Here is a 25,039-nt window from a genome sequence, read left to right as displayed (position 1 = left end):
CTGCCACAGCAAATCATAGCAAATGCAGTGGCTTTAACAGCTCAAATGTATTCTCTTACACTTCTCTGAGTCAGAAGTCTGACACAGGCTAAAATCATGGTGTCTGCAGATCCTCATTCTTTCTTTTTTAAAATATATTTTTGATTTCAGAGGGGAAGGGACAGGGAGATAGAAACATCAATGATGAGAGAGAATCATGGATCAGCTGCCTCCCATACGCCCCCTACTGGGGATCGAGCCAGCAACCTGGGCTGGGCCCTGACCAGGAATCGAACCGTGACCTCCTGGTTTGTAGGTCAAAGCTCAACCACTGAGCCACGACTGCTGGGCAGCAGGTCCTCATTCTTTCTCGTGGGCTCCAGGTAGGCTCCGTCCTTGTCTTTTCGAGCTGCTGGAGGCACGTGCAGTCCTTGGCTGCTGGTTCCCTTTCTCTATCTCCATCAGCTCCAGAGCCAACAAGAGCAAGTCCTTCTCAGGTCACGCCCCTCTGACCCCTGTGGCATGCCTCTGCCGCTTTTCAGGACCCTCGTAGTTCATTGGGGTCACCCAGGTAATTCAGAATAATCTCCCATGTCAGCTGATTAGCAGAACCTCCATTCCATCCGCAGCTCTAATTCCCCGTTGCCATGGGAGGGAACATAGTCACAGGCCCAATGGTTAAGAGATGAACCTCTTTGGGGGGGCGCAGGGGCAGTATTCTGCCTTCCACATACACTATTGTCAAGTTTCTGGTCTTAATAAAGGTCCTTGGTTATGTAAAAGGTTGGCACTGGAGGAAGCTGGGCTAAGGGTACACAGGGACGCTGTACTATTTTTGCAACTCTTCTTAGGTGAGTCTAAAATAATTTCAAAATAAAAGTTTATACATTTAAAAAACGTTTAAAAAACCTTTGCATTTTTTGAGGATTAGGTGAAAATATGTAGATATTGCTTATCAAATTTTAGGAATTGTTCTATAATAAAATAGTTCAACATAGGGTTATTTAACTTCTAAAATCATAAAAACAATAATGTAATAAATAGTAAATAAAGGTCACATTCCTTAGCCAATTAAAAGTAATTCAGTCAAGATTTATTGTTTTATGGTTATTACACATTTTATAGTAACTAAATAAGATCTAGGTTTTTTCCTTTTAAATAAAACACTGCCCATAATTGACTAAATATCATTAAATATCCCAATTTAATTTTATTATGATTGATAGAAACTACACATTTTTAAAATATTTATGTGCCCACAACACCTACCAAATAAAAATCCAACTACTTAATAGAGTTGGACCATAGCTATCCAGATGGAATAGGTAGCTTATAATGTACACAAAAACCAATTCCAGGTAGGTTTCAGCGCTAAATATGGAAAGCATAACTTTAAAGTTTTGGCAGGAAGAATAATTTTATTGTTTGAAGGAGAGAATGTTATCTTAGAAAATTCATAAGTAACACAAGCTGAGCGCGACACCACCCATCCCTGCCCTGTAGGACGGAGGTCCTGGCCTGTGCTGCCTAAAGGGCCCCTGGTCATAGGGCTTTGAGCTGGTTTTGCTGAATGGGAGTCACTGACAGGAAACCTAAGGACAGGAAATTGTGGATGGGATGGTGATTCTCTGGTTCGTTGACACCCGGCTGCAGCATGGTGTCTGTGTCCCTGGGCAATGGCTACAGCTCCTATCAGCCACCCTTCTCCTTCCAGCCCCTTCTCACGCTCCAGGCTTAGCTTCCTGCTTCCTGCCTTCATTTCTAGGAGTGGTTGCTGTTACATATGCTTGGGGACTGCTCTGTCCCTTGTTGGTTTCCCCAAATCCTGATCACGTCTTGGCAAATTGTCCCAAACAATTTCATGAGTTTGAGTCTATCACATGTTTTTGTCCAAGACTAGCTGGTAAATCAAGGCCCATCCATGTTCTCCCAGATGGCAAGATTCCCTTCTTTCTTATGGCTGAATCATATTCTCTTCTCTCTAAATAGATTGATAGGTAGGTACATAGATAGATAGAGAGACAAACCACAACTTCTTTATCCATTTATCTGTCAATTTACCTGGCACTTAGGTAGTTTCCCTGCCTTGGCTACTATAAGTAACGCTACTATGAACACGGGGTCCAGATCTCTTCTCTTCAACAGAGTGTTTTTGTTTCTTTCAGGTAAATTCCCAGAAGTGGAGTTGCTGGATGATGTGGTAGTTGTATTTTTGATGTTTTGAGGATCCTTCATCCTGTTTTCATAACAGCTACACCAACTTACCTTCCCACAAACAGCGTGCAAGGGTTCCCTTTCCTCCGCATCCTCTCCAGCATTGGTTATTTCCTGTCTTTCTGGTAATAGCCATTTGACAGGCATGAGGTAATAGCTCATTGTGGTTTTGATTTGCATTTCCTTGAGGATTAGTGATGTTGCCCATCTCAAAAATAATAACTGTTAAAGTGTTGGAAAAGAGAGAACAAAGTAGAACAGTTGTTTTTATATTTCTTCCTGTAACTGTTGGGGATAAATCAATAGGATATGCAAGTCACAACAAATATGTATTTTTTTAATAAAGTCATGCAGACCCTTTTTTTCAGTATTTTAATAGTCCACAGTTCTCCATTTGGAGGTTAGGACTAAGGATTTTCAAGTACACCTAGAAAATTAATTGCCTTATTAATTATCAGAGCTCTAAATTCAGTTCAGCACAGCACACTGAACACCTCTTGGATTCAAGGGACTGTACTTATGAGCAGGGAGAGGAAGGAGCCATACAAAACACAGGAGGCCTGATGCACGTCTAATGCTGCACATAAAGTAGCATTATTCTGAGTCATCCCATCTCCAGTCGTCTGCGCTTTCCCACAGGCTGGGAGGTGGATGTCCGCTCTAGGTGTGCTTTCCCCTCACAGGTGACCTTCGGCTTTGCCTAAAGCAATGCTGCTGCTCTTTCTGCCTCACCTTTGTTTAATGAGAGCCATCGCCTTCCTGATGCCAAGGTCGGGTTAATGGACTGAGAGGGGAGAAAATCTAAGGGATCCCTCCGTTTCACACCAGACTGCCTTCCTGCCTTGTGCTTTTCATCCCTCATAACTACTCCCATCTGCCGTGATAACAATTGGGGGGTTTCTACTGCCTTCTTGCCCAGGAGGCTATGTCGGGTGGCAACATCTCCTGCAGGAAAGAAGGACAAGTTCTTACTTCTTTTCCAGCATCCTAGGTAACACTGTCCCTCTGCAAACCCACATCCCCCCCCCCCCCCCAACTGCTTTCAGCTTTCACACCCACCCTTCCCCCAGGTCTGTGCTCTGTTCTGATTTACATGTTTTCTTTTACTCTCCCTCTTCTGGGGTAAGTGTTAATTATGTAGACAGATTGTAAAAGGCTCTTTCTTCTTGTAAACAGCTATTTTTTCCTTAGTAGTGGGTTTTGTTTAACTGGCTTCCTCCTGCCTGAATCTTCCATGCGCCCAGGGATTAGCTGGTCATTGTTTAACTTTAGCATCAAGAGGAGAGAGGGCCCTTCATCCACAGTTCCCCTTGAGCGAGTCAGTCTTGGAATCTCAAATCGCACCTGTCCCTCCAGAACTGACTCTCGCCCATGAGCTTGGAAAGCCCGTCATGTTTTAGTTTAGAATCACTGTAAGAGCAAAATATCGCCTATCAAACCAACCATTTCTTCTTCTACTTATTTACAAACTTCCTCTACTGCCCGTATCAAGAAATGCTTGCAATTGTCGAAAGCACTTGTGGAAATGTGAGCCATGGCCCCTTGCTCAGGGAACTCAGAGTGGGTTCCAGAAAGCTCCTGGGGTGATGGCGACAGCCACTGCTCCTACCGGCCCTCCCGCATAATCCTTAAAATATCATGGAAATGTACTTGCAATGTGACTTCCTTTGCTGGTGAATTTGTTTTTTTCTAATGAGGAGGTGGCTCTCGGACATTCACTTCCACTTCTGACCTCAGCCGTTACCTTTGGGGGCCAGCGTTGGTGTGAAAATTGGTTTTGCCACGAATAGCTATTACCCTTCCACCAGCCTAGCCGTTTCCCACAGGAGTTTTTGGCTTTGCCTGCCACCTCCCCAGTCCCTCTTTCAAAGGCTAAGTCAAAACCTCTACTTTAAAGCAGGGTTTGGGAGCTTTTGAGGGTGGTTGAAGGGGTCGGGGGAGAAAGAGAATGTTACACGCAGCAGCGTGAGTCGTGTTGTGTCTTCCCACTGAGGGAACACAGGCGTCTCGTCCGAGAGGGGGTGTGGCCTTGCCAAGCAGCAGCGCCCTGGGCTTCCACCGGCATTAGACACAAAGCCATGACCTTGGCCTCATTAAGCAGGCGAACTGGTGAGCTCCTATTTGCTTGGCAGTTGATGGGGCTTCTTAGCTCAGGTTTCAGTGAAGGTTCGTAAACAAGCTGATCTCTTATGCAAGATGGTGTGTGTGTTTGTTGTTTCTAAGGAGATGTTTACATTTTCATTAGATTCTCAAAAGTGGGTACAACTTCTTTTTTAAAGTTAAGATTACACTCAATGAAATTGTTCTAAAACGAAGTCATTTCAGTATTTCTTTAAATAAAGCAAGCCTTTATTCCTGAGATAGATGTCTATAACCTGGGGTAGATTTTGTACTCTCATGTTATTATGGGAGACATCCCTGAACTCTGACCTTTTATTTCTTTAAATATGTTTTTATTGATTTTAGAGAGAGGAAGGGAGAGGGAGAGAGAGATAGACACATCAATGACAAGAGAGAATCATTGATCAGCTGCCCCCTGCACGCCCCACACTGAGGATCGAGCCCACAACCAGGACATGTGCCCTGACCTCCTGGTTCATAGGTCGACACTCGACCACTGAACCACACTGGCCAGGCTGACCTTTTAATATTTATCCCTTTATGCCCTTAAGTGATATTAAATGTACCCTGTACGCCTTAGAAATCTATTATTTTTGCATGAGAGGGAAATGACCATTGACTGTCCATTTCTGAACTTCATATATCCATAGGACGTGAAGGGTTTTCCCCTTCATTCCATGGCCTGTCTTTGGAAATGCAATTCATTCATAATCGATGTAGATGTCAGGTGGCCCGAACCCTGTGTTCCTTTCACAATAGAAGAGGCCTATGCCTGGCCACGCTGCCCCACTAAGTGCCGGGCTGTTCCTCATGACCTGGGGGCAGTCCAGTTCCGGGTAAGGCAGCGGCAGACAATGGAGCAGGGCCCGCTGGAGCCATCTGCCAGCTCCTCCTGTCTCCCCGAAGTCTTCAGCATGGACACCGGCATGGTTATAGCATATTTGGCAAGAAGTGTCGCCACCGGAGTGAAATGTGGATGCTTCGACATTGCAGGTTACTTCCGGTCGCGCGCCCAGGAGAAGAGGACGGACCGCGGCTCGGTGCCAGCACCATGCGGGGCGCAGCGAGGAGGAGGGGCGCCGCCATCTGAGGGCCATGCGTCCGCAGCGGCTCTTCCTCTCGGTGCTGATGTTCGGGGCGGCCGGGCTGCTCCTCTTCATGTACCTGCAGGTCCGGATCGAAGGGCAGCACGCAGGTAAGGCGGGTCCTGGCCCCTGGGAGTCGCAGTGCCGTGGCCCCTACATGGGCTGCGATGGTGACAGGCCTGGGAAAGCCATCACAGGCTGAGAACAACCGGCATGAGAGAGCTGAGTCCCCTCGCTCCGGAAAGAAGGGGGTGCACAGGTCCGCGGCCTGTGCTTGGTGGCCGGGGACACTGGACTCTTTGTTACCCAGGTGGGAGCCGCAGCGGCCCCGCAGCCCGGCCGGACCGCGCACAGGAACTTGTCTACGCAGATGGGTCGCTGTTCTCCCACCTGCGTGTGTCCGCTAAGCTTTGGGCACAAGCCGAACAGGAGCGGACCTGCAGCAAACTCTCTCTCTCGGTTCCTTCTTAATTTTTGTGTTGATACTCAAAATTGATGTAGAAATTCTTTAATACCTCTACTTTAAAGCAGGGTTTGGCAAACCTTTTTTGCAAATGAATGGCTGGAAAATATTTTAAGCTTTATAAGCAAACACGGTCTGTATCATAACCACTTAACCCTGCCAGCGTATCAGGAAGCAGCCCTAGCTTATCTGTACACAAATGGACCAGGTTGTTGTATTCTGATAAAACTTACTTACAAAAGTAGGCGATGGGCCGGATTTGGTCCAAAGGCAGTAGTTGGCTGGTTTCTGCTGTACTTATATTTTCATCATTTAGTTTGTAATTTCTGCACTTTGGAGCACCCAGTTGCTTTAGAGTGGATACGTTAATAATGATAATAGGAAATGGAGTGTGCTTATCATGACGAGAGGAAATGTTTTAGAGCATCATACACACACACACACACACACACACAGGTGTGGTGAAATTCAGTTGTTTTTCCATTAGCATAAATAGATGATGGCTTATGATTGTTAAGGGAAATAAAGTAAAAACAGAAGAACAATTTCTTGTTTCCAATTGTAAAAATTATTCTGGATTTAATGCCATTAAGAATCTACTCTGAAAGATAATTCAATATTGAATCACTCATATGACCATTTTAAAAGTGGTTTCTATTTTTAAATGCCATTCCTTGGTTAATTCTCAGAGGGTTTATTTAATTTATATAGGAACCCTTGGGGAAAGAGGTTGCATATGACTTCCTAGAGAATATGTAACATGTTGCCAAAAGTCATTCTTAATTCCCATTACAATTTACATAAACTATAATATCATCTGTTTTCTATACTACTACAATAATTTATCATGATAACTTATAATATGTAATGAAACCATCTGTGATGAAGTATATAGGCTAATTCCTTCCGCAGTACAACTTCTAGCATAGATCTCACGTAGTCAGCCTTCAGTGGGTGTCTGTTGAATAAGTAAATAAAAGAATGAATGACTAGATTTAACACTTCCGGCAGCACGCAGACTAGAATGCGCAGAGGAGAAAAAACTTAAGAGCTCTCATTATTGGGAGGTTGGCTAATGTCATGGTCTCATGACATATTTCACCAGAAAGGTATCACAGCAGGTCTCCCACCTGCAAAAGAAAACATATTCATATAGACAGACGAATGGAGAAGTGCTATGATTTAGTCACGTCAGTAAGAAACGACATGGTACCTGAAGAAGCAGTCAAGCCATACTCTACATATAATGCCGTTTACAAGAGGAGTTTGTTCACAAGCATCAGTAGCTACCATTTCTTGAACACTTAATAAGAGCTGAATATTTACATAAAGTTTCTCCAACCCTAACGATGTGTGAATGAGTTTGATATTCTATGTGTATAGACGAGGAAACAGAGGTGCAGGCAAAACTTACCCAGGGCCTCACATGTGTAGGGAAAGCTGCACCTGGCTTGGTTGGTGCTGCTTCGGAGCCCATGCCTCTACCCCCCACCGGGCTTCTGGGAGGGGAAAGGGTGAATCATGTTACCCCTAGACCAGCAGGCGCCAACCGGTGGTCCGTGAGGTCCAAAAGGTTGGCGACGGCTGCCCTAGACAACAAATACAGGCAACGGAGACTCAGAAACTTCAAGTGATTTGCTCAAAGCTAAGAGTTTTCAAAGTGTGACCCACGCTCCGATTTACTCCTTCTCAGGAGCCCTGAAAGAGCTTCACCACGAAAGTGGCTGAGATAAACATGTAACAGATGCCCAAGCATTTTTCTAATATATTTTATTGATTTCAGAGAGGAAGGGAGAGGGAGAGAGAAACATCCATGATGAGAGAGAATCATTGATAGGCTGCCTCTTGCACGCCCCCACTGGGGATCAGGCCCACAACCCAGGCATGTGCCCTGACCAGGAATCGAACCGTGACCTCCTCGTTCATAGGTTAACGTTCAACCACTGAGCCACACTGGCCAGGCTAACTGCCCAAGTATGAGTGCAGATGGTTTTAAATCGCTGACTTGGTACCCTCACGTCATTCACAAGTTCATAGATTTGTAACCTCTTCGGGAAGTTGGATTCTTAATTGAGTTCATCATTTTTCCAAGTTGGGAAATTATTTTCCCTGGTCAAGATGGGCTGATAAAACATTTGCCGTTTATTCTCTTCATCTTTATTTGTAATTTGCTAGAAGTACTTTCTCTGATTCTCGATGTCTGTTAAATGAATTACCTACTATTTCACAGTCTACTCATGGCAGTGAGCATAAACTTTAGGACAGGATTCCTTTAGATGATTGTTTTACTGAAGAAACATTTTATTTTTCTCCAAGAAGACTTCCAGGTAGAGTTCTGCCCTCAACCAGGCTAGCACCTGGGTGGTGATTCTGTTGTTTTCCAGGTAGATAGGTGCACGTGTGTTTTACATGTTTTTCAAATAACATCAGGAGAATCAAACATCGTTAAAGGCAGTCTCTTTTCAATCAGAAGATATTCGGTTGGGGGCTTTGATGTGAAGTTAAAAATTAGAAAATCTATCCTTTGGTCACTTTATAAATGTCACTTAAAGAATGGAAGATGGCTTGGTTTTGGGTCCTGAGACCTTATGTGAGTTGCACAGATTTAAAAATCTGAAATGGTTTTGATTTCTTATCCATATCAGTTGAATATGAGAACTCGTAAGTTCTTTTCATATGTTTTATTTGAGGCCTTTAAAATCTAATAAGATATGGATTATTTTTTATACTGTCCTAGTTTTTCTGGGTTCTTCTGTTAAAATAAAATGCTTCAGAATTACAAAAAAACTTAAATATGCTCTGATATGCTAGTAAAAAAATATTATGAATACACAAGACTTTTGGAGGTGAAGAGGAAAAATGTACGACAGAGAAATTAAATTCTATCCAATTATACAGCAGAGAGTTCCATAATAACAGCCATTTTTCAGTACCGTCATCAATTAATCTATGCATTTCTTCGTGCTAATTTTCAGTATGTGATGTATTATTAGGAATTTCATTTTGTACCATTTTTTCTAGTTGTTAAGAGTACATGTGTTATATTCAGAGGAATCTTGAAAACCTCACCTCCGCTTTCCGCTGTGTGACCCTAGGCAAGTTGGCGTCTCTGAGCCTCAGTCTCCTCCTCTGTGAAATGGGAGCAGTAAGCTTGCACACAGGGCTGCAGTGAGGATTAAGGAGACAGAGCCCACAAAGCTCGCCGTGGTGTTGGGCGCACAGCAGCCCAGGGCCTGTGAGCTGCGCTGGCGGTCCTGGCAGGCGCGGGCAGCATGGCCTTTTCCCGAGTTTTTCAGCTAAAATCTCAGGAAAACGCCGGCCGGCAGGGCCCAGCGGCTGAGCGTCCACCTAGGAACCAAGAGGTCTCGGTTCGATTCCTGGTCAAGGGCACATGCCGGGGTTGCGGGCTCCATCCCCAATGGGGGGCGTGCAGGAGGCAGCTGATCAATGATTCTCTCTCATCATTGATGTTTCTCTCTCTCTTCCCCTCTTCCTTCTGCTCTGAAGTCAATAAAAATATATATTTAAACAATTTTCAGAAAACAATCCCAAGTCTGGGCCCTAGCTGATTAAGAAAAAAATAAAAAGCTCGGGCCCGGCCCCGGCTGTGAGTTGGGAGGATCTAACCGGCACGGAGCCATTGTCCACAGAGTGGCAGCAGAAGGGAGTGACAGGACGGGATGCAGAGAGCAGAGCTGGGCCTGAGGGCTCTCATGTCCACACAAGCTGCCCAAGGTCAGAGTATCCATTCATGCAACTACGCTTTTTAAAGACTTACAGACCAGAGGTGCCAAAACTGGAGAATACAGAGGCCTGATGGAGGGCCAGACAGAATCCCTGTCCTCAAGGCTACTGCAGCCTCGTGGACTATAAGATGGTCCTGAGTCCGGCCAAGATGTTGGTACAAAAAGCCAGTCCATTGTGGCAGAAAGGAGCCAGCCCTCCATCAGGAGGCAAGATAATGAGTCGGAACCAGGAGCAAGAGCCCAATCAGGTTTTAGTGAGGAAAATGCTGACCAGATAGCAACTTTGGGAGGAGAACTGCGGGGACAGAGGTTGGGGGGTCCGGGGGGTGGGGAGGACAGGAGCAGAGCACCAGCCAGGGGCAGGGATGAGGAGGGCCACCTTAGGGTAAATCCTAAGGCTGGTCTTTCTCCGCCCACCCCCCACCCCCAGCTGCTGTTAAATAGAAGAAACAGCAGGAGGTGTGGCACCTGCCGTTCTGTATGCGCTTAAGACAGGGGCAAGACTCCATCAGACAGAGTCAGAGTCTCAGCTTTAGAGAAGGTCAAGATCGTCTCGCATGACACCTGTTCTTTACAATGTAGATCCAGTTACACCACTCCCCTGTTTAAAGCTTCTACATGCTCAGAATGGAGTTGCTGAATCATATGGCAGTCCCATGGTAGTTGTATTTTTAATGTGTTGACCTCCATACTGTTTTCCGGGTGGCTGCGCCTATTTACATTCCCACCAACAGTGCGAAAGGGTTTCCTTTTCTCCACGTCCTCGCCAACACTTCCTTCTAGCCTTCTGGAGGGTAGCCATTGTCACAGGTGGGAAATGACATCACATTGTGGTTTCTGATTTGCAGTCTCCTGATGATTAATGATGTAGCACATTTTACTGTACCGGTTTGCCGTCTGTATGTCTTCTTTGAGAGAATGACTATCTAGATTTTTCTGTTTAGTATTTAATTTGTTTTTTTACTATTGAGCTGTATGAGTTCTTTATGTATTTTGGATATTAGCCCCTTATGAGGTATACGGTTTACAAATATTTTTCCCATTCGATAGGTGGCCTTTTCAATCTGTTGATGGTTTCACTTGCTGTGCAGAATGTTTTAGTTTGATGCGATCTCACTTGGGTTTGTTGTTGTTTGTTGCTGTTGCTTTTGCTGTCAGATTCAACAAATTATCACTAAGGCCAACATCAAACAGCTTACAGCCTATGTTTGCTTCTAGGGGTTTTATGGTTTCAGGTCTTACACTCAAGTCGTTAGTTCATTTTGGGTACTTTTTCTGTAAGGTGTGAGATAATGGTCCAGTTTCCTTCTTTTGCTTATGGCTGTACAATTTTCCCAAAACCATTTATTGATGAGACTATCCTTTCTCCATTGCATATTCTTGGCTACTTTGTCATAAATGAACTGACCATATATGTGTGGGTTTATTTCTAAGCTCTATTCTGTCCCATTGATCTGTGTGTCTGTTTTTATAGCAGTAACCTTGTTTTAATTGCTATAGCTTTGTAAGTTTGAAATCAGTGAGTGTGATGCCTCCAGCATTGTTCTTTCTCAAGATGCTTTGCCATAACCAATAACTTTTTCACTTTAATGGGTACATGTTTATCTTAAACATCCACTTGTCTGACTTTTCTTTCATATCTCTGACTGGACCTTTTTTATGATTTCTATGAGTTCTATCTGATATACACTAAATACATACTAATTTGTGAATTTAATTTAGGACTCAACATTAGCATCCAACATCAATTATTTAGTTATGAGTTATCGGAAATAGAATCATGTAGCTATAGTTCCATCTTTTCAAAACTCATTGCCACCAATCCGAGCTCTATATGACCCTGATCCTGAACATACTTGGCCTAGAAATGTGTTCTTTCTGGTCAATGATATAAACTTCCTGGAGATCAGGGTTCTGTTTAAATCCTCCATGCTATTAGCCAAAGCAGATGACTACTTTTAATTTTTTCCTTTTGCAGAATCACAGTAAACATCAGTAGGTTCAGGTTACATTTTAACCCTCCTGTGTGAAAGGAAGTAGCTACCTGGTTCCGACTTCAGCCAAAGTAAAGCCACCTCATGGCTTTTTCTCCGACAGTTGGTCTGGGACTTCCCAAGCAACCGGCCCCTGCTTCGCTATTTCTAAGGCGGCCTATGGCGTTGTGCTTCTAGACTGGATTGGTGTCATTCTTTCCTCTTGAGCCTCTGCGATAAGAAAGTGTGTTCCTTCCCCCCAGATCAGGCTGTTCATTCTGGCTGTGATGTTGCTGCATTGAAATTCTGTTTCCTTCCAGGGAACCTTTGTCTGAGCTGGAGCTAAGCACCTGTGCGTGGAAGGGCGAGATGCCACTGTCAGCCACATACTCAGGAATGTAAAATCGCTCTTCTTTTAAAAGTCACTAATTTTGGTAACTTCCTCTAATTTTGATGAGGGCAGCAAGGATTCTTTTAGTCAAATGAACACATGCTCCCGCTACCCACTTCTGGATGCCACCATATCCCACCTTCCTTTTTTTAAAAAAACCCAAACAAACATATTTTTATTGATTTCAGAGAGGACGGGAGAGGGAGAGAGAGATAGAAACATCAGTGATGAGAGAGAATCACAGATCGGCTGCCTCCTCCACGCCCCACACTGGTGATGGAGCCCACAGAGCATGTGCCCTGACCCAGGATTGAATCGTGACCTTCTTGGTTCATAGGTCATAGGCCGGCCAATCCCTCACCTTCTTTTTATTGGTTTCCCATCTCAGGGCCTTTGAGTTAGCTGTTCTCTCTTCCCAGCTGCTCCATGGCTGGCTTCTCCGCATCCTCAGGATGCAGCTCAAGGTCCCATGCAAAGTAGATGAGATGCCGCTGATGTTTTCCCTCCCGGCACCTGTCCCATTGTTTCTTAACAGTTACTTCCGGGCGCTGATTTCTATTCATCATCATTCTTTTTATTTATATACGGCTCACCTCTCTCAATAAAACGTGTGCTTTCTGAGGGCAGGGGACTTGCATGTTGGTCACTACTGCGGCTCCCGCTGCCCCCACACTTCCAGGCCTTGATTTCAGTGGTCACTTCACTGTGTCTCCAGTGTCCTCCAAAAGGAGTAAGAATGGGTATGGAAGGGGGGAATGGGTGTTACCGACAATGCAGGCTGGGGCTGCAAAGGGCGGGTGCCTCCACGACTCCATTGTTTCGGCAACTAGGTTGTTCCTCTTTCCATGATGATAGGCAGTTCTCGGATAAGGAGAACGGACTGCATTTCGAGGTTAACTCCCAGGTCCCGGGGCATACAACTCCCAGCCAGGAGCATTTAGGTCAGAATGTGCTTTCTTGAGTCAGAACAAAACAATCACGTTAACAGAGCAGGATTCCTATTTCCTGTAGCTCTAGCTCTTCCCCACGACTCTAGCTCTCCCTCCTGCCCCTCACGAAAGGTCTTCCTTGAGGCCGGGAAGGTGTCCCCCGGAGAGGCTTCGTCTCCCTTTGCGATGCTTCGATGCTTCGTTTCTAACAGAGGCAGGATCATTGTTTCATGGCCACGTAGGAAAAGTTGAAAACGGAATGTGGAGTTCCATCAAATGGCCTTTGGAGGCCCTTTACCATGTTACATTCCCAGTGGCTGTCGCTGTGTGTCTGAAGGAGATATTAGCAAATAAACAAAGACACTCACAGAGGCGCTCTGATTTAGAGATAGCATTTGGTGGTGGAAAGCACTGAGCCTGTTTTGTGTCCTTGAACAAGTGGATTATTCTCCCCAGATTCTAGCTTCTTTCCTCCTCTGATTGCCATACGCGCTTCCTTGTTCTCATCTAACCACCCTCCTGAATTTGACCTTTACCGCCACATTCCTGTGCATGGCTCTATAATTTTTAACACTTATCTATAGTCCTTTTTTTTTATATTTTTGGCCCCAAATAAAAAGTTGTCTATCTGCATATACCCTTTGCAACTTGCTTTTTCATTCAACATTCAGTGTTTGAGATTTATTTACATGTTGATACATGTAGCTCTAATTATATATTGATTAGAGTTCTAATTGGAGCTGCATATATCAATACATATCAATCACCTAACTGCTCTATAATATTTTATTATGTGAATATGCTGCAATTTATTTGTCCAGTTGATGTGTATTAAAATTGCTTCTAATTTTCTGCTGTCACACACATCTTTGTTTACATGTTTGAGAGTTTCCATCAGGGGTCAAGTTGCATGTTCTTTAAAATAAACATCCGCTTCAAGATTCTGTGATTCCATATTATATCTTCTCCTCTGCTCCCACAAGTCAAAAGTAGGACTTGTTAAACACTACATGGTGAGGGCCTGGGAGGGGTAGGTGGAGGGTGTGGGGCTCAATGGGGGTGGAAGGGGGACAAAGGGGATATCTGTAATACTTTCAACAATAAAGATACATTTTTAAAAAGTACTACAAATATTTAATGAAAATCCTGGGAAAATGGATACAGAAAAATGACTTTGGACGTACAGATTTCCATTCAGATTTGTGGATGGAAAGTTACAAATATAGAACATGGAACCTTGGAACCTGCCCTCGAGTGTTTCTTGCTTCATTGGCATGCCAGCGGAGCAGCTAGCAGTTCATTGAGAACCGATGAAAATAATTGCCAAGTCGTTTGTGTGGACTGTGCGTGTGAGTGTAACGACCTCCCCCACTAAATAATTCACATAGACAGCATGGTAACTCCTGTTAGCGAGTATCGATCCACATGTCATAACCCCTAGTCCCAACTTTCTGATTTTTCTAATAAAATAAACTCTTCCAAATCCAAGGCATTGTCTAGTCCCAGCCGACTCCTTTTACAAAGAGCAACCGAGAGGCTTGCATTGGCAGAGCCAATATTAACAAAACTGGCAGCAACACACGATTCCCGATGACCGCCCTGTCTCCCCACAGGACTCCTCCCCTTCCCCTTCAGATACAAGAGGATTCAGGACGCTCCTGAATGGCTGGTTTGTTCCCTAAGGCAGCCTGAAGGAACCCTTTCATGACCCCATTGAGAAGTCTAGCGACCAGATGCATCTCCAGGAACAAAGATATGGCTCCTGTTCTCCCGCCGAGAAACCTGTGCCGGGAAGGATTTGCTGTTGAGGCAGCCCCGACTTCTAAAGGAAGTTCAACAGCGCAGAACCCAGGTCTCTGTGATTCTCTTTTCAAACAGATCTGTAAAGAGTAAAGCAAGCAGCTAGGAGGTGTGATGGGAAATTTCATGGGATCCAGTTCATCTCAGATTAAAGAGGAGTAAAACTTGGAAAAAGATGGATTTTTTTAAAAAAATAAAAGAAGAACCTTAGTTTTCATGAGATGTTTGCATTGTTATGTTTACCCAAGTCAAAGATTACCAGAAATTATATTTTTATACACAGGATTGAAAGTAGGTATTTTTTGTACTAATCCAGTAACAGAATTAACCACGAGCTGCCCCTTCACTATTCTCAGCCCTTTAGTCTGTCTCTCACGCGAGTCAGTCTGGGTTGTAATCATTTGCTTTTGTGTCTGTCTTCCCAACGGGCAGCCCCCTGAGGGTCAGGACCACAGCACCTGGAACACAGAAGGCCCCAATAAAGAGTTCAGTGAAAAGAAATGGGGGACACACGCCGGAGAGGGGAGTCCCCGACTGTTTATCCAGGACTCACAGTGTTTGTGAGCCTTGTAGTCTAGATTTTCATTTTGCATCTTCTGGAGCGTTAAACAACTTTTGGGTGACTAATCATCCTAAACAGTCACATAGGGTTTTATGTATAACCCAGAAATTATTTAATTACTGCGTATCATATTCATGGGGTTGTATCTTCCCAGTAATTAGAATAACTGTATACACTGGCCAGTCTCCCCCCCCCACTTTCCTGGGTTCAGGGTGTTGGGGAAAATGTACTCTTTTGTAGTCACTTAATCGATTTGGAATAGCCCTGTGGGGATGGTCTCCGCAGGTCGTGAGGAAACCTCATAGACTGTTTCACAAAGTGTTACATTTCAAGGATCATTCCTCCAGCCCTACCCGGCCGTCTGTTTTTATATCTGGCGACTGTGGCCTGTGATAGAAAGTCACACAGCACAGATTGGTGCCGGGATAACTGGATGGGCTCCTACTGTTGCCTGGCAGTCTATGTTCCCTACTGATCTTTCTCTCCCCTGTTTTCCAGAGAGGCCATTTCTGGTGTCATTTCCTCCTCAGTGCCCTAAGCACATCTGCTCCCACTGTCTCTGCAGATCGGCTCTCCCCAAAGGAAACTCTCAGAGCTTCCTTCTAACAGCTACAGACCTACCCGCTTCCACCCCGCACCTTGCTCTTCTCTCAGCTACTACTTCATCCTCTTCTCCCTCTGCTCCTCCTCCTCCCGCTCAGATTCTGCTTCCCAAGGGGCCTTCTTCAATGACGCTTCCCAGCTTCCCATCGTGTGTTTCTTCTCTTGTATCTTCACCTCTTTCTCTGTCGCTTCCTATGTCTGTATTTACATGGCCCAATGTCACCTAAAATAACAAAACTCAAATATCCACACCTGTCACCCATAGTTTCCTCTTCCCCCAACCTACCCATTTCCTCCCCTTTGTCTTCTTAAAAGAACTTTGTGTAGCCCTGGCCGGTTTTGTTCAGTGGTTAGAGTGTCGGCCCAGGGACCAAAGGGGACCCGACTTCGATTCTGGTTAAGGGGACATATACCTCGGTTGCAGGCTTGATGGCCCGCCCTGGTCAGGCGGGTATTGGAGACAACCAATCGATGTGTCTCTCTCACATAGATCTCTCTCTCTCTCTCTTCCTCTTCCTCTCTCTCTCTCTCTCTCTCTCTCTGACTCCCCCTCTTTCCACTCTCTCTAAAAATCAATGGAGAAATATCCTTGGGTGAGGATTAATAACAACAACAAAAAACTTTGTGTAAGCACCACCTCCACTTTATTACTGTCTACTCACCCTCCCTCACTTACTGCAGTCTGCCCCCCATCAACCACTGATTTTGTTCCCACAATAACTTTCCCACTGTAAAACCCAGCAAGTCCTTCCCAGTCCTCACCTTAGCTCTCTGCGGCATTAGATACTACAGGCCTCTTGAGAACAAACAAACAAAAGCCTTCCTTGATGTCTGGGAGGACAGACTGTCCGGCGTTCCTGCTCTTCTCCACCTGCATTCTCAGTTCCCTCTGCAGGCTACTGTTTCCTCTTCTCACCCCTTAAATGTTGTGTCCCCAGAGTTCTACCCTCGGACCTCCTTTCTTCTCCCTCTACGAGCTTTCCCAGTGTGATCCCACCCATAGACACTCACAGTTCCCTACAGTGCCATCTACTTCCTGGGAATCTGTATGCCCACCGAATGCCCCTCAGATCCCTTAAACTCAGTAAACACAAAGCTAAACTCATCATTTTTCTCCAGAGTCTGTCTTGTTTCATTGCAGAGGCAGTTGCCCCACCTGAAGACCTTGTTGCTATTTGATCCCTCCATTTTCATCTTCTCCCCGCCTTGTGCGAAGCTCTTCTTGCCCCACCCCACAATGGTTCTCAGGGCAAACTTAAACTCCATCATTTGACTGGCATGGCCCTTTATGATAAGACCTCTGCTTAACTCTCCATTTCTGGCCACATTGCTCATGTTGCACTAACCCTCTGGTTATACTAAATTTCTACAGTTCCTTGAACTGACCATCAGGTCTCTCAACCGTACGCCTGTAGGTGTCTATAGAATGCATTTCTATGTCTGAAATGTTTGTCCCCCTCAATGTGCTTCCTGTACTTCCCTGTTAAAGCACTGATGATGGTGAAGTGGGGGTGTTTGTTAATATCATGTTTGTCACCCTCAACCCCCCAGGCCACTAGATCGGTGAGGGTGGCACCTCACAGGCCATTTCATCATTGCATCCTCGGTGCCTAGTCCATGCTTCCATTGGCCGCGATAGGATTTTCTGAACTCAGTTTGAAAGTATGAAGCTAGAAGTCTTTGAAAAACAAATACAGGTATGCACCTTCTCTCTTAGGTGCGTATATGCCCTCCACCCAACCTGCATAGGCATGAGACTGATTTACATCAGTGGGCATCCACCATCCGATGTCATGGAAAGAAAAGTGCGTGGCGTACTCCGTCGCGGTGGCATTCCTTTACAAAGCTTCTTTATCGTGCAGCATTTTAGTGATGATGCAGTTAAACGTTAGGGTAGTGCAATTTTCTGGTTTGCCTCTAGAATTAAAATTTTTAATTTATAGGTTAGTCAGCAAACTTCTTTCACTCCAAGTCCTCACTTCTCTTACTTTTCCATTTTTCCTTCTGAAATGTCTTTGTTTTCCAGAGCATTTTAAGCTCACTCGGGTAGTCCATCTGTGCGCCCCACACTGCAAAATGATTGTGCACAATATCAGTGACTGTTAAAGGCCAATCAGGAAGAGAGTGGGGGCAGAGCCGACATCACTGACATCCCAGCTCCCATCTCAGGAAGTTTCCCATTAGTCCGGGCCCATCTCAGAGAAAGACAAACTGCATCCTGCGCAGAGAGCATTTCCTGCCTTTCCAGTGACAGTTAACTGTCACGTGGGTGGCTGCTGGCTACAGAATTAGCAAAGAACCTTAATGGAGAGAGAATTGGCCTCATTAATCTTTCAAAAATTGAGAAGGCCAGAAATGGGCATTAAAAATGGTTCAGAAGTTAGTATTCAGGAGCAAGTAAGACAGAGGTGAGCCATCCAGCCTCCCCGCCGTGGCCGTGCTCATAGACATGCCCATACGTCCACTTCATCCAAACGCCTCGATGACCAGCGCAGAACTCGGTGTGCTTCTCCTGCACCGTGTGCGGACAGGCACAGTGATGGTTACTTGCAGGTGAAAACCAATAGGCATAAATATTTACATATTTCATAGTCCCAGGAACAGCTTTCAGATAAATTAGGCTCACACCCCTTTGCATTTCTTATAGTATGGAATATACTTAAAAATAGAAATTATTTTTATTGTAAGATATCCTCCAGTGCTTCCTCCATGACCCATTGCATTGTAATTAGCTGAGAAAGGCATGGTGGGTAACACGGAGAAAAATTCTCACTTTTAAAACTCTCTTCGGATGCAGAAAGCCAAAGGATGTGGACCAGCGGGAGGAACAGGACAGCGGCCAGCTCCGACACGCTCAATAACCGATGTGGGTTTACTGAGCCGTATTTCACGTTTGCTCAGGAGAGAGACAGATCCATAAAGCAATCAGGCTGCTGCTGATCACGCTGCCAGAATACACAGTAAACAATGAAATTGCCTCCGAATTCTGGACTCAGGATTTTATGATTGACATGAAGGGTCAGTGCCTGCATTTTAGATCCATCCCCAGAAGTGATTCAATAATCAACAGAAATCAGAAGTCCATTCACTGAACCATTGGCAGGAAGTTAGGTGGACACTCCCAGGTTGCTTTGGATCAAAGGTATGTCTGAAAGCCTAATGCCAAAGAGAGAGATGGACCAGCCACCTGGAACCCCAAATCCAAAAGGCGAAATGCTGTGTTTTCAGCAGAGCTGTGAAGAGTTATGCGCAGTCTAGACTAGATGGAGAAATGGGGATGTACTTCCATGGCAAACTTGTGCTAATGGAAACATTTCAAAGGTTTTCATTCTATTTCTCATTCTTCTGAAATGTTTTACATCAATTAGATTGAGCTGGTAATGGCAGGTGTGCGTTTGAAAAAAATGTTCACCAATTCTAATTTTGTGAAGGCAGTACCCATGGAAATTGAAATCGCATGAGTCTGTTTTAATTCGCAGCAACAGGTGGGCAGCTTTCCCCTGGGGGCCTCTCACAGGGATGCTCTCTGCTGACAATCAGCGAGTCGGGTCATCCTTGGTTCCTGCCAAGACGCCGAGTTAACTTGGCTGAGGTGGGATTCCAGGAGGCAGAGAGCCTTCTGCCCTGAAGCCAGTTCTGATTAAGAAGAAAATGAGATCTCAGGTGTATTCTCAGCATCTGGATGGAATCCTTAAATATTCATTTATTCAGTTTTGACTTTGGGGACCCTTTGGGGTGTTATATTTTTGTGTATTTACCATGAATAGCACTGCTACATGAATCATTATATTAACTTCAAACAATTTTGTTGCTATTCTTTCCAGAAAGATTCCTTATAAGGCTCTTACAACTTTGTAGGGCATACATCTATCCACATTGGTATTCTATGAATATTCATGAGTCACTGATGGCCAAGACTGCAGAGAGGAGAGAGCATTCCTGAAAACAGGGTTTGTAAGCATGTGGCGGGAGAGTGTCACATCTGCCTGGCCAGTCTGAGACGCGCAGGTCCGAGGGTTTCGGTGGTGGTGGTGGTGGTGGTGGTGGTGGTGGTATTGGTGGTGGTGGTTTGCAAAGAGTAGTCTTGTAGCAGGACTCTGGCTATCTTGCCAGATCCTAACAGATCACATTCAATGTCAGTGAATAAAAATGACCTCTTCTAGAGCCACAATATTTATGTCTGCTTTGGAGCAAGCTGCTCACCAGCAATTCTGAGAATTAATAGCATGTCCTGAGGAAATGAGTAAATCTTCCCTTGGTTTTGACATCTCTCCCCATTAACTCTTACCCTCTCCAGACTTCTCTCCTCTTTCCTTTTTCCTGTTTCTGAAGAATTAAGCTAAACTCAGGACATGTTATTCTGTCTACGTGGATTATAGACCATCTTATTCTACAAACGTAAATTTTTACTTAACCCCCCCCCCCCACACACACACACACACGTGATTCCAAAAGACTCACCAGGGTGCTACTAAATACTCTAGCCTTTTGCAGGGTGACTGTGCATTGAGGAACAGGAAAGAACCAGAATTCCAGGAATTGCTGGACGCTGGCTCTGAACTGACACTAATTCCAGGAGACCCAGAATATGGCTGTCATTGGGTGACCAATGGAGCTGTTGACCCAGGTCCGTCTCGCAATGACTGGGTCACCTCTGAGCCCATCTCCTGGCTACTTCCCCAACTCCAGGGCACGTAACTGGAATACCCATCCTCAGCCACTGGAGAATCCCCATGCTGGGGCTCCCCGGAAACGTGTCCAGTAGAAGAACCTTACCTGAGCTGTATATCATTTCTAACCGCTGTATATATCAGAGGAGGCAATAATCATTGATTAGCACCAACAGAACTGCCACTAAGTCTCTGTGTGACGTTGGCCAAGGCCCTCGGCCCACCTAGATGTGTCTCCGACCTACAACTCAGGGACGTGATGATAAGGGATGTTCGCGTTTCCTTTCTAAAATGCTGATATTTTCATTCACTTTGCAACTCGTTCCTTTCAGCGTTTTTCCCCCTTGAGTAGTCAAACTGGAGATGTATTGGGTTCATATCTATTCCCTTTGCATTATATCCAGATAAAGGTAGCGTGGCTCTCCTGCGTGCGTTAGTGATGGATTGTGCAATAAAAGCTGAAGTTTCCCTGCACTCTTTTGCTTCCCTGAGCATCAGATTCGCCATCACCCCTTCTCTCCTGCAGCCGGCCTCACCTCTTCATTTAGTTCTTACCAGCGTGACATGAAAAATGTGCATTAGTAAGTCTAACGGGTAATTGCATCAATGAGGGTGGGAAAAGATCTAAATTTCAAATTCAGATTAATTACCTCAGTCCTAACTACAACTAGCATCACATAATGACTCTTTTCAACTTTGTTGTTGTTGTTGTGCTGCATAGACCAGGCTGATTTTCATTAACTTGTCATGCTCTTGTCAACTGCATTCCCGTTTGCGTTCAAGGTAGCATAGAGTAAATTTCTCACAATAGAACCCAAAGACTCTTGCAGAAGTTGTAGGAACAGCATTTGGATTGTGGTTGTTTCCTTTAACAGACAGTTCAGATCCACTCTTATCGGAGATCATCTCACCACAATAGCAGAATTCCCGAGTTCAGATAGTAAATCAATTTTTAAGCATTTTGTGATCACTGTGTCTGATTCATTCGCTTTAAGCATGTTGGGACCTTTGCTCTTCGGTACTTACAATATAGAGAGCTGAAGCGGTGGCCAGCCTGCCTTCGTCTCTCGTCTACAACTCTTCACTCGCTTCTCCGGCTTCTCTGAGGGTGACGCCCTCAGCCTCTCCTCACACACAACGTCTCACCCCGGGACAATCCACACTGACCGCACACGCGTCAGGAAAGCACCCCAGCACCATGCAGGACTCCAGGTGTACGTGAAGCTGTTTCCAAGAGGTTACACCGACGGATACACATGCGAGACCTTCCACCAGGGACGTCTCAGCAGAGCCCAGCCCGGGAGGTGCGCGCTGTTTCCAGAAATGGCTGGATCCATCTTTCCAGCGGCAGCATCCTCAGGACTGTCTCCAGCTCTGCTTCCTCTCTCGCTTCGCTCTCCTCTGTGCAGGGGGGGCCCGGCAGGCACCGGCATTGGGTGGCCCAGATGCCTGGGAAGCCCAGGCTTTTCCACCCTCACTGAGAGCAACCGCAGGCCTGTTCCTGGGCCCTGTCAGTTCCTGAAAAGGAGCCCTGCTTCATCCGGCCGCGGGGTCCTCTGCTGACCTTCGTACCAGTCCCTGTGCCATGAAAACAGCCTTCTGACTGGCCAGCCCCAGGGCAGACTGGCCTGTCTCCCAGGAAGCAGGTCTGGCGATGGACAGCCTCGGGCCAGTGGTGGGGTGGGACGCGGGGAGACAGAGCTGCAGAGGCAGGTGGGAAGCCCTGGTGGGTGAGTACCCACATGCCACCTTCCCCCCTGCGTGGCGGGGCCGCCCAGCTCTTAAAGGGGGTCCCAAACTGCCCTCTGAACTCAGAGCCAGAGAGGAATGGGGTGTGGGAGTCCTGTCTTCAGGACAACACTGAGTCCCCAAAGCCCTCGACCTTCAGTGGTTGTGACTCCTTCGGTGGTTGTGACTGACTCCTGTCCAAATATGTTACATGAAGCCAAGATCCTCTCCCTCACCCGGCCGGCATGGTTCAGTGGTTGAGCATCGACCTATGAACCAGGAGGTCAGGGTTCGATTCCCGGTCAGGGCACGTGCCCGGGATGCGGGCTCCCTCCCCAGTGTGGGGCGTGCAGGAGGCAGCCAATCAATTCTTCTCTCTCATCATTGATGTTTTCTCTCTCTCCTCCCCTCCTCTCTGAAATAAATAAAAATGTATTTTTTTAAATATTCTCTCCCTCTTTTTATACTCACAACAACCCCATCAGATGGGTACTATTATGATTCCTATTTTACAGTCGAGGAGACTGAGTCACAGAGTGGGCAGGCGCCTTGGCCAGGGGCACACTGGGTTTTCCAGTCCTTTTTTATATTCCATTCACCTGAGAAGCTTCTTTTGAAAGAGTGGCTTCCTGAGTCTCCGCCGGGACCTCCCAGGTCAGTGGCAGTTCTGGATCTGGTTGGAAGCCTGCAGTTTCTAGCTGGCCAAGGTCATTCTGGTGAGTAAGCAGCGCCAGCGGCCCTGGTGGCGAGAGCAAGAAGCAGAATGGTAAAGGGCAGAGGATCTTCATTATGGGAGACGCAATAGTAAAGAGCAAGAGAAAAAAATGATTTGACATAATTTGCAGAATACACATAATATAAGGAAATAATTTCTATTTCTATACCTGCACTGAACAATCCAAAATGGAATTAGGAAAAGAATCCAATTTGCAATAGCATTAAAAAGAATAAAATATACAATTGGGATATATTTAATAAAAGAAATACAAAATATATACTCTAATCTACAAACCACCATTGTTCAAAGAACCATCACTTCACAACTCAATTCTCTCCTACAAGAGATGTTGGGAGGTCACATTCGTGTTTCCTAAATCCATTCTACCTCAGATGATTAGTGAAAATCAAACTTGAACTTGAGTCGGAATCACTGAAGGGTGTGTTAAAGCCGGGATTGCTGGGTCCCACGGCCAGGGTTTCCAATCCCATAGGAGGTCCGTGGGGCCTGAGAATCGGCGTGGCTACCATCCCCAGGTGCTGCTGCTGGCCCTTAACTGCCCTGGAGAACCGCTGCTCTAGCCACTGCCCATGTTGCTCATGGCGAAGGAACGCAGGGGCATATGATCTGCATGTGGCCTCTGAAACAGGGAGAAGCGCCTACTGGGAGACGTGAAATGCCTACTGTGGAAATGAACGATGCTCCTCCCTCCCCCGTCCTCCCCCCCAGACGTCCTCAGAGCCTCAGAGCAGCGGGGGCCACGCTGTGACCATGAAGGAGCACCCTCATCGTGACTCCCAGGTGGAGGTGGCCAGAGCAAGGAACTACCTGGAGGAAGTTGGGTCCATAATGACAGGGGGCCCCTTGGGACCTGAGCTTTCAGTTACGCGAGAAACTGAATACCTTTAATGTTTCAGCCAGTTGGAGTTGGAAATGTCTGCTTATTGTAGCCCAGAGGATTAACTATCAGGAGCCCAAAACCTATAACTAGAACAGAAAAATGGGGACTGGAAAACACACACCCATCCCATGCAAACAAGGGGAACTAGTGGACACACAGGGTCAAGCGACAGGAGGCAGTCAGACCCCAGATCTGACGAAGGAGGAGAAAGCGATGAGGCGAAGGCCAGAAGCCAATGAGCAAAACAAAACTTCCTTCTCAGGTGGCAGAAACCAAACCCAAACCCAAACTGGGGGGGTAGACCTCTGGCGAGAAGTTCTACCTTGAACATTTGCACTCTTGCAGGAGGGTTTATTTTAATGTGTTTAAACCCTGAGGCACAGGCTCTGTCTGTCTCTTTCCATCGGCCTTCCCAGCCCCGGTAATAAATTACTCAGCTTGGCTTCTACCTAAATAATGACAATTCGCCTTCCCCCCGTCTCCGCTCAGCCGGAGCTTCCCCTCCTGGCCATGGATGAGCCGTGGAGGCCTCACTTCTCTCAAAGGTGCCGAGGGCTCCGAGGCCAGCAGTCCTGAACCATCACCGTGATGAAGAGAAACATCGTGTTGTCAGACTCACCCAGGTGACCGGGTGCAGCCTTGAGCTAAAGAACAGAAGTTGTCAGAATCCATTGGAAAATTCAGTGGGAACTGCTGTCAGACCCATGACATGGCCACAGGGACTGATTCCCACGGGAAGTGATAGAAGTCAGGCGACCGGCATCACCCGTTAGCGGCTGGCCCCGGAGGAGCCATGTGCACGCAGGGACACGTGATCCCTCGGCATGACCAGCTGTTGTGGCTACAGTGAGCCTGAGCCATTAGACAGGATACAGGTCGCAGTGAGGCAGTCAAAGGCCCGGCACCCTCCTCAGCTGGGGCCACACGCCTGTGTGTCTCTGGGCTGGAGACAGCAGGTGTCCCACTCTGTATTTTGCTGTCAACATCGAAGGCAAAAATGAGCAACTTCTTAGCACAGTTTACAAGAACCTAGTTCCCTCAGAGCGTGAACAAATGCCACTTCCAGGGTGAGATGGTGACAGCAAATTCCAGGCACCAACTGGCTATGCCCCTGGGTTTGTGGGAGAGGAACGGGTAATGGCGCCTTCATGAAAGG

At 46.0% G+C, this 25,039-nt stretch overlaps 1 protein-coding gene across 1 annotated transcript in view; it reads left to right on the top strand.

Annotated features, from left to right (window-relative positions):
- Positions 1–5,320: 5,320 nt before the first annotated feature.
- The window catches only part of CHST9 (carbohydrate sulfotransferase 9), a 136,296-nt gene continuing 116,577 nt past the window's right edge, over positions 5,321–25,039 (top strand). The window contains exon 1 of the mRNA XM_036323246.1: positions 5,321–5,509. Within this exon, the coding sequence (XP_036179139.1) occupies positions 5,410–5,509 (100 nt within the window). The 5' untranslated portion in view covers positions 5,321–5,409. The remainder of the gene's footprint in view (positions 5,510–25,039) is intronic.

The sequence above is a fragment of the Myotis myotis genome, unplaced genomic scaffold (genome assembly GCF_014108235.1).
Source record: "Myotis myotis isolate mMyoMyo1 unplaced genomic scaffold, mMyoMyo1.p scaffold_m19_p_9, whole genome shotgun sequence".
NCBI classification, from domain to species: Eukaryota; Metazoa; Chordata; class Mammalia; order Chiroptera; family Vespertilionidae; genus Myotis; species Myotis myotis.
This window is presented reverse-complemented; position numbering and strand designations above follow the sequence as displayed.